The sequence below is a fragment of the Notamacropus eugenii genome, chromosome 5, assembly GCF_028372415.1.
Source record: "Notamacropus eugenii isolate mMacEug1 chromosome 5, mMacEug1.pri_v2, whole genome shotgun sequence".
NCBI lineage: Eukaryota > Metazoa > Chordata > Mammalia > Diprotodontia > Macropodidae > Notamacropus > Notamacropus eugenii.
The window spans coordinates 84,681,809-84,693,949 of NC_092876.1; the positions used below are offsets into that span (position 1 = coordinate 84,681,809).

Consider the following 12,141-nt stretch of genomic DNA (forward strand, 5'->3'; position numbering starts at 1 on the left):
CCCATCCCTGACAAATCTCCTGGGCCTACAACCCTGTTACTGTGATTCTTTCCTATGGAAACTTGGTACCAGATGCCCCCTTTTACCCTTCAGGTCTTGGGCAGAATAGGGACATCATGGGGGGTCATCTAGGTGGCACAGTGGAGAAAGCACCAGCCCTGGGGTCAAAAGGAACTGAGTTCAAATCCTACCCCAGACACTTACTTGCTTTGTGACCCTGGGCAAGTCATTTAACCCTGATTGCCTTTCCCATCTCCCCCAAAAACAATAGGGACATCATGGGCCCAGAGAAGGTCTTGGTTACCCCTCTTCCTCCTGCACCCAAATGGCTAGCCTCAGTCCATACTATTTGGTTCTGGAAGATAGAAACTGAGTCAGAGGTAGGGTGGGAGAAAGAATGGGAGATCAGGTATCATGGAACAGTGAAAAGAATGTCGAATTTGCAGTAGAAAGACCTGTGTTTGAATATCTGTTCTACTATTCACTCCCTGTGTGACTTTGGCCATCCTCTCTGGGCCTTACTCAAACTAAATGACCCCTAAAAACCAGATCTAAATCTATTATCCCATGATCCTGTGATTGGCAGGGTCAGGTCAGGTAGGGCCTTGGAGGCTAGGCTGGAGAGTTGAAACTTGATGTAGAGGGAGGGGTAACTCAATGAAAACAGTATTTTAGGGTGGTTATTTGGATTTTGAGTTCAGGGAGGGGTGAGACTTAGGAGACAGACCATTTAGGAGGCTAGAGATAAATCGGTTGGAAAAGTACTTCCATATTCTAGGAGAAAAGGCTGAGAGCTCATTTATACTAAGAGAGTCATCTTGCTAATGGAGAGACCATTTTGAGAGATGCCACAGAGGGGCAGAATTAACAAGACTTAGCAGAACCAAAGAAAACTCAGAGGTATTGAATACGAAAGATTGAGAACATGACACCATCACTCCAAAAGGGAAGCTGGGATCAGAGGGAAGCTGATGGCTAGAATCCTAGGATTTTAAAACCAGAAGGGACGTTAGAGAATTTAGTCCTTCCCTTTTATTTTACAGATGGGGAAACTCAGGCCAAAGAGAGGCATTGACCTGCCCAAGGTCACATACTAGGTTAGCATGAGGAAGACAGTATGATGTGGGATGAGCTCTAGACTTAGAGTCAGAAGGTTTGGGATGGAGTCACAGATCCATTTTTTGGAGGCAGTGTAGTGGTGATATGGGGTATAATTTTGAATACTGACTCTGTTACTGATTATCTAGGTGACTTTGGGGAAATCACTGAAACTTTGGACCTCAGTTTCCTGATCTGCAAAACGAGAAAGTTGGATAAATCGAATTTTAAAGTCTAAATCTCTGATCCTATGTTCATACTTTTGACCATAGTGACCTTGGGCAAGTCACTTCATAGGATCATGGAATTTAAAGCTGGAAAGGATTTTGAGAGAGCATCAAGAGACTGATGTCATTGAATTAGCATGGCATGGTCTATAGAGTGCTGGCCTTGGAGTCAAGGAGTCATGGGGTCCTATAATTAGTAGCTATATGACTATGGGAAGGTCATTTACAATTCTCACTTTCCTCATCTGTAAAATGGAGACTTTTGTACTGATTTCACTGGGTTTGGAAGTTTAACCAAGATAATGTATATTATAAAAAGCTAGATGGTGTATTGAATAGAGTGCTTGACCTCAGGAAAACCTGAGTTCAAATCTCAATTCAAACACTCACTAGCTGTATGACCCTGGACAAGTCACTTAACCCTATTTGCCTCAGTCTCCTCATCTGTAAAATGAACTGAAAGAAGGAAACGATAAACCACTCTAGTACCTTTGCCAAGAAAAATCCCAAATGGGGTAACAGAGAGTCAGACAGGACTGAAATGACTGAAAAACAACAATGACAAAGGAGGAAACAAGCAGGCAGGAAGTAGATGTGTGGGCAGTTGATGAAGAGTTTAGCTATGAAAGGAAGGGGGAACTATGTAACAGAGTAAAAGTTTTTTTACTTTGGGGATTTTTTTTTCAAGATAGAGGAGACCTGACCATGTTGAAAAGTAGACAATGGTAAGGGGATGAGATTAAAGATTTCTAGCATTTTGGAAAAAAGGACTGACCTGGAAGTCGAGAGATCTGAGTTCATGTGCTGACTGTTACTAACTTTCTGTGTGACCTTGGACAAGTCATTTCTCTTCTTTAAGACTCCTTTTTTCCAACCTTAAAGTCATGGGTTAGGCTTGATTCTTTCTTCTGGTCCTGGAACTGTAGGATCCTCTGAGTGACAGCCCGGGGGCTAGGGTGCCTGGCTCCCATTCCAGTTTCCCTGCCGAGCTGCTCTGGGGCTTCCTGGAAACGTGCTCAGCTGCTCACCTGCTCCTTGGGAATCTGTACACTCCTCCGTAAAGTGGGGAATCACGTCTCCCAGGGATAGTGGGAGGAGAGGGGAAGAGTCATATGGAGGGTTTAAAGGCCCCATGATCTTGAAGATAACAAGGATAACTGACATTTGCATAGCCTTTAAAACTTTTAAAGTGCTTTAAAGTCTGCAAGCTGTTTTATGGTCTCCTTAGAGTCCCACAAGAACTGTGAAATGGCTTCTATAGGTATTGTTATCCCCATTTTATGAATGATGAAACTCATAGTTGAAGTGACTTTTAATGGATCACAGCTAGTAAGAGCTGGAAGCAGGATTTGAACCCAGGTCTTTTTGATTTGGGAGTCTAGGATATTCATCTCCATCCTGGGAGTAAGAGGGAGTGAGATTGAAGGTTGTCTGGGGAAGATGAATGAATGAATAAACCTTTATATTCAATGCCTTCTATGCTGCAGGCTCTATGTTTGGTTCTGGGAACCAATGGAAATCTGAAACCAAAGCAGTATCTGCTCTCAGAGAGCTGACATTCTGATAGGGGGCAAAGGGAGTTTTTGGTGAAGAATCTCACACACACGGTGACAGCAGAGGCCTATGCGTGCCATTATACCCCATTAGCAATTCTTCTTTTCACAATTTGTGCACATCAGTGTATGAGAGGGTGTAGTCCTGAGAGGGAAATCCGCTGACCCAGGGGTGCTGTGAGCCTCAGAAGAATTATGAATAGTAAATGCTTTGCAAACATAGAGCACTGCATACATGCCAGTTATTGTTAATGTCATGAGTCTCTAATCACCAGGCCTAATGGTGATTTCATTCCCTGAGACTTCCTCTGTACTCTTGCTAAAATTCAAGCAATGTTTATAGAGCAGTGCCGGGGTGTGCTGGTAAATGTTTAACAACTGGATTTTTTCTTTTAAAGCATGCACATATACTTTTAAGCTTATTCAGCATTAGTAACTTTTTTTAAGTTTAGACAAACAGCAAAACAATAACTCAAGCCCTGGTTTGTAGTGATTGCTGATTTCTGAGATGAAATTTAACAAACAGCTCTCCCAAGCTAGTTAGAACTGGCTCCAGCATGTCCTTACACTCATCTGTACAGACCTCAGGCACCTATAGACCTTTCATGAGACCCGTAGACTGTGAGGAGTTGGAGAGCCTGGTTCTGAGCTGTCTTAGGGGCACAGTGAAGTGGAAAAGATGAATACCACCTGGATTGTTAGATGGTGTGATGGATAGAGTGCTGAGCCTAGGGTTAGGAAGACTAGAGTTCAAATCTAGACTCAGACTTTGTGACTTTGGGTATAGAGGGTAGTGTAGTGAGAAGGCATGGCAAGCTCACTGATTATTCCTTTAGTAACAGTCCTGGGGAAGGGAACAGAGGGGACCCAATGGGATGAAAAGGAGCAGCTGGTCTTAGCATTAGCTTGTGGGCATGGGCTCCTCCATGAATGTCTTGTCAGTCATGGCAGAGTGAGGACCCAAGTAGGACTATTTGCACCAATTCGTTATTGTGTTGCTCTTGGGAAGGTTTGTTATGAGGCTGAAGCTTTACATGTGGTTTCCCTTGTGGTTTCTGCTTCGTTCTTGAGGAGGAACAGCAATGTCACTTGATTTTTTTCTGGGCACTGTGTACTATGACTTGATATGGCAGGTAGGTGGTGCGGTGGCTAGAGCATAGGAAGCAGTAGGTTAAATGTGACCTTAGATACTCAATAACTGTGTGATCCTGGGCAACACTCTTAACCCTGTTAGCCTTAGTGTCCTCATCTGTAAAATGAGCTGGAGAAGAAAATGGCAAACCACTCCAGCATCTTTGCCAAAAAACTGCATTTGGAGTCATGAAGAATCAGACACAATAGAGTTAGGAGGCCTGAGCTTCAGAATTTGTGAGGTTCAAGTAAAAATATTCTCAGTTTTTGTCATAGGTTTGCTGTAAGAAATCACTTTGTGAACCTTGAAGCAGTCTAGGAATGTAACCCAGGTTCAAACCTAAATAATTTGCATAGCCTAGGTGGTATATAAGCATGGAGTCAAAATTCTCTCCACCAGTGAGGATCTTTTATGCTCCAGGTGTGCAACTGGGTTCCATTACTGTGAGCTATTCTAATTCGTATCATTATGGCTTCTGTCCTTGGCCCTGGATGGATAAATGGAAGCTGAGTATGTGTGTGGTGGGGGGAGGCTGGGAATGGTGCTAGATACAGGAGGGTTAGTGAGGAGATTGACTTTCAGGCTCCACTAACCTCTGTTCTCTTCCCACCTGCTCAGGTGGCCCCCAGGGCCTGGCCTGCAACACCATGGAGAGTCTGAATCATCTTTGCTGAGGCCATGAGGGGCTATCATGGCGACCGAGGCAGCCAGCCCCGCCCTGCCCGCCTGCCTGACTCGCCCATGGACTACGGCCCCACGGCCCCGGGCTCCCGACCCCCATACCTCCTGGGCCCTGGTGAACCTTACCCCACGGACCCCCGATACTGCCCTTCACGGGCTGGTCCAGGCCACCTCTCCCCTGACGGCCCCCTGAGTCTGAGCGAGCCGCCTTCTGCAGGTCCTGACGGGGGGCTGGGCCCTGGGCCAGGGCCAGGCGGGGCAGGCAGCAGCACCTTCCCCAGGATGTTCCCTGGGCAGGCCCCCTTTGATGGCTGTGAAGACTGCGTGGGTCACCCCCCAGGGAAGGTCGCTGCCCGCCTGCCCCCGACACTCCTGGACCAGTTTGAGAAGCAGCTGCCTCTGCAGCAGGACGGTTTCCACACCCTGCCATACCCACGAGGGGTGGCGGGTGGCAGTGGTGGCACTGGGGCTGGCTCTGGCACTGGCGGGGGTGCCCCTGAGCCACGAAGCGAGAGCCCCAGTCGCATCCGTCACCTGGTCCACTCTGTCCAAAAGCTCTTTGCCAAGTCCCATTCTCTGGAAGCTCCTGGGAAGCGGGACTACAATGGGCCCAAGGCAGAGAGCCGGTCTGGAACCGGATCGGGAAGTGAGGGCTATGCTGGTCACCATTCCCCACATGGGCCCCCACACCACCACCACCACCACCACCATCACCACCACCACCATCACCAGTCCCGCCATGGCAAGAGGAGCAAGAGCAAGGACCGCAAGGCCAATGGGCGGCACACACCCAAGTCCATGGGCTGGTGGAGCTCAGATGACAACCTGGATAGTGACAGCGGCTTCTTGGCAGGTGGGAGGCCCCCAGGAGAGGCTGGTGCCCCCTTCTGCCTAGAGGCACCTGACGGGACCTTCCGGGACCTGAGCTTCAAGGGGCTCCCAGGCGGGCCCGAGGGCCGCTGCCTGGCCTGTACTGGCATGTCCATGTCACTGGATGGGCAGACGGTGAAGCGCAGTGCCTGGCACACCATGATGGTCAGCCAGGGCCGGGATGGGTTCCAGGGGTCCGGATCAGGCAAGGGGCTCCTGGGGCCTGAGACCAAGGCCAAGGATAGGAGTTACCACTACCTTCAGGTGAGGTTCTAGTGGGACGGAGGGTGGCCTGTATTGGGGAAGTATGCTGCTGCTGGACATACTTTCCTCTTTTCCCTCTCCCCTCACCCCACTCTGTCTCACCCTTCCTGCCCTTGGAAAGGGGGTATTGAGCCTGCTTTCAATACAGCCATCTCTCCATTATCCATGTGGCAAAGTTTAAATATCTACTGATCTGGGTTCATTTACCCCTCCCATGAAAATAACAGCTCAGCATTTTCTGAACTATGTATAATATGGAAGGAGTGTGTGTGTGTGTTTGTGTGTGTGCATATGTGTGTGCACACAGAAGGATGAAAGGCCTTTTTGACTGAGGAATTTGGGAGGGGGTAGGGCAAGGGTGGGAAAAAGAGTACAGGGACGTCTAGGCTGGATTACAGTCCAGCTGTTTCCAGATGTGGCTTCTTTGGTCTTCTGGCACCTCATTGTGGAGGAGCTGGGAGCAAGGGAGTCCTTAGACAGATGTGACATCACTTCCCCTCTTTCCCTGCAGTCTATACCTACCTCCAGCCTCACTTGCTGCCTGTTGCTATTGGGGCTCCAAACCACAAAGGGCGGGGGGGGGGGGGGGGGGGTAATCTGGATTAGCCTGTGGCCAGTCTGCCTTTCCTTTCCTGAGGGGAAGGCCAATTTAGCTCCATTGGGAACTAGGGAAGAGCCTGATTTTGCGTCTCCATTCTGTTCATCCCTGTCTGGGATGCTGAGACAAGCCTAGGACTAAGCTAAACTGGAGTCTGTCATCCCAAATTCAGATATCACAGGCTATACTCCACCCTAAATCAATCTAAGGCAGAAAGGAGCATAAGATCACAGACTCAGAACTGGAAGGAGTCTCAGATGTCACTTAGTCTAACTTCCAAGTTTTACAGATGTGGAAACTGAGGCCCACCAAGATCACTACAGGTAGTAGGAGACAGGGCTGGGATTTGACCCCAGGTTCTGTTCCAAATCCAGAACTCTTTCCTCTTTACCATATCTTTTGGAGTCAACTTTCCCACTCCAATTCTGGCTTCAGCCCAATCAGTCCTAGGCCACCAGGGAGCCTGACTCCTCTATCCCTCGCTGGGAAGTTCCTTTCTTTCCTCTTAACCACCCAGAGCACACACAGATGGAGTTTTTACTGGTTTCTAAAAGAGCAGAGTAATCAGAGCTAGAAGTGACATTACAGGTTCCCTAGTCTAGCCCTAGATAAGGAAAGAGAGGCCCAGAGAGAAGGGATTTGTTGAAGGTCATAGACCTATAAGGGGCAGTGCCAGCATTTGAACTCAGGCCCTTTGGTTTCCAATCCAACACTTTTTGATCTACTACTTGGCCTTCCTTATGGAAGCAAGGAATTGAACTAGAAAAACCCAGAGACCCCAGAAGGCTCAAGTTACCCAGCCTGGTCTCCTGTTCTGAGCTGGGCTTGGTTTCATTCTGTAGCTCAACATAGATTCCCTGTTCCATCAGCCCTTCTTCCCTTGAACCAGTATGGATCTTGCCCTCCCACAGGTCCACCACTAACAGACACCTTTGGCCAGACAATGTAGCATGCCCTTGTCTTGATTCAATCTCTGACTTCATTCCCTGCTCTTTCTTGCTTTGGAGAGGACACCCATCTCCCACCCTGTCTGTCCCTAGTTTCAGGATTGGGCTCAATGTGCTCACATACACATGTACACCCATATCCATGGTCCTATTTGACAACTGGCCAGAATGAGCTCAGTTTTTCTGTAGGTGAGTGGTGGAAACCTTAGAATTAAAGGATCATGATTTCATATGATCTAGAACCCGCAGTTTAACAACCAGCTCTCAATTCAACCTAACCTCAACTGAAGGTGTGTTCTATGTTCCTTGCCCTGGGCACAGTTTATGGCACTTGTCTTGGGTACCAACATTCCCAGTTATGATTCTACCTAGTAGGCCAGTTTGCTTGAAACATAGAGTATGGAAAAAGAATAATATGAAGTATATCTGGAAAGGGAGTTGTGAGTCAGATTATGGTGGGCTTTACATGTCAGGCTGAGACTTTTGTATTTTAATTTAGAGGTTTTAGGGAAACACTGTAGGATTTTGTGGAGTTGAAGGAACACCCAAGAATCCAAAATGGGCTGTTGAAGCCACAGATGAGGGAAATGGAATGCTGAGTTCAGGAAATAGCAAGTAGCAGAAGCACAAATAGGGTAGGGTGACTAGGGTTTTGTCCCACGGTGTTGAGTTTAAAGGGCACTGGTAGCATATGCAGTGCTTCAGCAGCATAGAAATAATAGAACTTAGATCCTGGTTAGTAATAAGAGTTAAACTTGGAATCAGCCAGATGGGTAGACTAGGGTGAGCTCTTCTTTGCCCTGTCCTCTGTCTCCGCTCCGTGGCGCAATGTCTTGCCCTCTACCACTTACCTCTCAACCCCGATTTGTACCATTTGCTGATTTCTCTCTCTGGTTTGAGTTGGCTTCAGTATACTTGTTTAGGACTGGAAAGGACCTCAGAGCACATCTAGCCTGAGGGTTCTCAACCTTCTTTGCTATCATGGACCATTCTGGAAGACTGGTGAAGCCTGTGGACCCCTTCTCATTTTACTTGTTAGCCAGATAGAGGGACTGGCCTGAGGTCACATGGAGAGGGAATAGCACAGCCAGGATTTGAAATCAGGTCTTTTGATTCTCAGACCTGGTCCTCTTTCTCCTCTTCAAATTCACAAATGTGGCAGCAACCCAGCTGGAGCAAAGACGGAAGTCCACTGACAGTATGGGACTGGTGCTTTCCATGATGAGGACTTCTCTCATCAACAATTTCTATCGTTTAAGCAGTTGGTACCAGGTCAGAGGACCTTCTGAGGCCTCTTTTGCTGTTTTTCTCTGCCTTGGGTCACCTATATTGCCTTTTAAAGCCTGACCTGGAAGCCTTGCTGAGGGATTAGCAGACTAAACACCTAGTGAACTTGGGTTTAGTGCAGGGTGGTGGGGAACCTGTAGCTTCGAGGCTACATGTGGCCCTCTAGGTCCTCAAGTGATGCCCTTTGACTGAATCCAGACTTCACAGAACAAATCCTACTTCACACCTTGATGCTGATACATCATCAGAAAAGTCAGAGGGAGGGTGCTCCTTGAGAAGAGGTGCCCAAGAAGATAAGAGAGGGCCATAGAGAGAGGGGTGTTGGATGAGGAACATAGGGCAGGGGACACCCTCCCCACCTCCCCCAGTAAAGGGTAGGGCCAATGTTGAGCATTTGACGAAAGGCACATGTGAATGGAAGGATGGGTGTGTAAGTATTTTGAGTTGTGCTACACTTGTGCTTGGATTAGTGAGAACTTTGGTGGTCTCTGGGAATGGGGAGGGCAGGTGGGATGGGTGGGGTGGGGAGATACTAGATAGGAAGCCAGAGACCCTATTATGGGCTGGGATTCAGGACTTCTGGGTATGTTTTGGGGCTGCCTCCTTCGTCAATCCTCCTTCCCTTTTCTTCTCCTCCTCCTCAGTGTCCCTACCCCCCACCCCAATTAATTCCATATCTTTCAGCTAGAAACAAAATCTAGCTGCGAGGGAAATTCCCTAGAACCAGGAATGGGGAAGAAGGAAGGGAGATGGGAAGGGGAGAGGGGTCTCTTCCTGGTTCTCTCTAGAGCCTTTGGCAGTTGGAGGGGGAATGGCCTCCTGGCCTCCCCTGGGTCCTCCTCCTTAACATGTACCTCCCAGGATGCTGCAGAGGGTTGTGAGGCATGCAGCTGCCAGCGATCCGAGCAGTGGGGAGGAGTGGGGACAGATTTGCTGCTCAGGCTCTCTTCCTGGATTTCACTCCCTCTCTCTCAGTCTGGCCTGTCTCTGCTCCCCCTCTTTTCTTCCCCCTCCCTCCCACCTTCGCCATACGGTTTTCCTATTTGGAAAAGGATGGGGCAGGAGGTAGGGCCTTTATGGAGCGGGGCTTCTTTTGATCCAGACACCCACATTTTCTTTGGGTTGTATTGCAGGGTCACTAGGGTGGGGCTTTCTGTATTCCTTGGGGGTTCTAGACTGTCCTCCACTCCTCAGGTATTCCCAACCTCCCCACCCCAACAAGGGGAAGGCAACCCTCAACCTATAGTCCAACTGGAATTCCAAGCCTCTTCCCACTCACTGAGCCTCCATCCCTGTACTGAGCACCCCTCTCCTTTACTGATACCCTTTTCCCTTTCCTGAGCCCCCAATCCCTTTGGTTAAGTTCCCATTTCTCTCACTAAAGCCCCATCTGCTTGCTGTAGCCCTTGTCCCCTTACTGAGTCCTTGTCCTTCACATTCTCTTCCATCCCCTTCCCTAAGTCCTCATCTGCTTGCTGATTCCCCCCCTTAGAATCTTGAGAATCAGCCCCTTACTGATACCTCTATCCCCTTGCTGAGCCACCAACCTTTATCTCATTACTCAGCCCACATCTCCTTGCTCAGTGCCCATTCCTTCACTGAGCTGTCTTGGCCCCTTGCCTTACTAGGGCTGTGAATTATCCCCATCCCCCATCCCCTATTTGTCTCAAACCAGTTCACACAAATTGGAAATATGCAAATGTTCAGCCTACCTAATGACCTTGTCAGCCTTCCTCCTGCTCCTTGGCCTGGGTCTGATACACATGCCCAGTCCCCAGGCAGAGAAAGACCTTTGAAGTCATCTTTGCCTTCCTCCATCCCCCCTCCTCCCAGACTGGCTCTTGCTGCCAAAGATCTCTGGGGAAGAGATGTTACCAGGTCTCTTTGGGCTCCTTTCATGCTCTTACTCATTTCTAACCTTAATCCTTCTTGCCATCCAACTGCATTTACCATTGTTCTGTGTTTGATGGAGGATAGCGCTGGATAGTGGGAAGAAAGTCACAGGAATGGAGATACTGAGTATAAAGGAAGGAAGAGAGAAGGACATGCGTGTAGGGGGAGGGATAAGGATGAAGGCAAATGCTTGGACTACGTGAATAGGGAGAGAGCAGGAAATGACTCTTCTCTCCTCATCTGTGTTCTTTCCTCTTTCTTCCTCCCTTTTGACCTTTTTCTCATCCTCCTGTTTCCACTCTCTTCTTCCTCCCCCTTTTATGTCTTCTCTCTTCTATTCTATTCTGTCTTCTCTCTTTTTCTGATTGCCTTCTCCCTCTTCTTCCTCCTTATCCTCTCCTACCTTACTCCCCATCCTTTCCCACATTCTCCTTCTCTCTCTTTCCATTTTCTTCTTCCTTCTCTCCTTTTTTCTTTCCCTCCTTTCTCCCAATCCTCTTCCTCATCATCCTCTTTTCCTTTCCTTTTCCTCTCTCCTTTCCCATTCTTATCTTCCTCTTTTCTTGCCTTCTTTTCTCTTCATCCTTTTTTTCTCTTCCATTCCCATTCCATTTCTACCTTCCTGCCCATCCTTTTCTTCCTCTTCTCCTGTTTTCTCTTCTTCCTCATTGGATTAGCAGGTAATTGAGGAGGTGATTGTGTAGGAATCCAAAGACTGGAAAGTGTTCTTTCCCAGCTCTGTGCCCAACTGCCCAGTCTCAGGCCTGCCCATTATCTGTTTTTCAAAGAATGGCAAGGTCAAGTTACCAGCCTCCTGGATAATATAACCCAAAAGGTCCAATGTCCAAAAGAGCAGCAAGGAGAGATTCTAGGGTAACCTCTCTGGGGTGTCATAAAAGAATAGAAGCACACAGTCAGAAAATGAAGGTCCATTGATGCCTTATCATAGAGCGGAGATGATTCTGGGTTCCCAACGTTGGTGGAAAGGTTTTAAGTACAGTTCCAGTGATGGACTGTGGGTCTGCCACTTGAGGACAAGTACAGAGGGGGTTATTATTGGAAATTTGTTCACCTGGGAATGAATTCTTTGGTCACTGTCACCTAAGAAGCAGATACAAATTTAAATTGCCCCCTAGTCCTGTGTGTCCCCCTTCTGCTTCTACAGTGATAGTGGTGAGATGAATTAATAAAAAGTCATTTATTAAGCACTTACTTTATACCAAGCTCTGCGGAGAGCTGGAAATACAAACAAGTTGGTGGTTTGGAAAGTTACAGGAATGGTGAGTGGAAGAGCCTTAGGGAATTAACACATCCTTTGGAAAGGCAATGACACTATTGATTCGATTAGCGTTCCAGAATTAGAAAAGGGGGGCTGGAGGGCCACATGTGCTTTTTGTGGCAGGGAGAAGCTGCCTGGGGAATAAACTGTGGCTGAAGCCTACATTCAGATATGGTGAGTCAATGTGAGACACTTCTCACATTGGACAGCAGGGCTCTAGACATGAAAGGTTAAGTCCTCCAGACTACCTACATGCATCAATTTAACTGTTGGTATTCTTAATGTGTAATTTTTCTACAGTGACCAACTGGC

At 47.9% G+C, this 12,141-nt stretch overlaps 1 protein-coding gene across 1 annotated transcript in view; it reads left to right on the forward strand.

Moving 5' to 3' along the window:
* Positions 1–12,141, forward strand: part of DLGAP3 (DLG associated protein 3) — a 78,601-nt gene that overhangs the window by 28,740 nt on the left and 37,720 nt on the right. The window contains exon 3 of the mRNA XM_072610093.1: positions 4,629–5,825. Coding sequence (XP_072466194.1) covers positions 4,689–5,825 — 1,137 coding nt within the window. The 5' untranslated portion in view covers positions 4,629–4,688. The remainder of the gene's footprint in view (positions 1–4,628; positions 5,826–12,141) is intronic.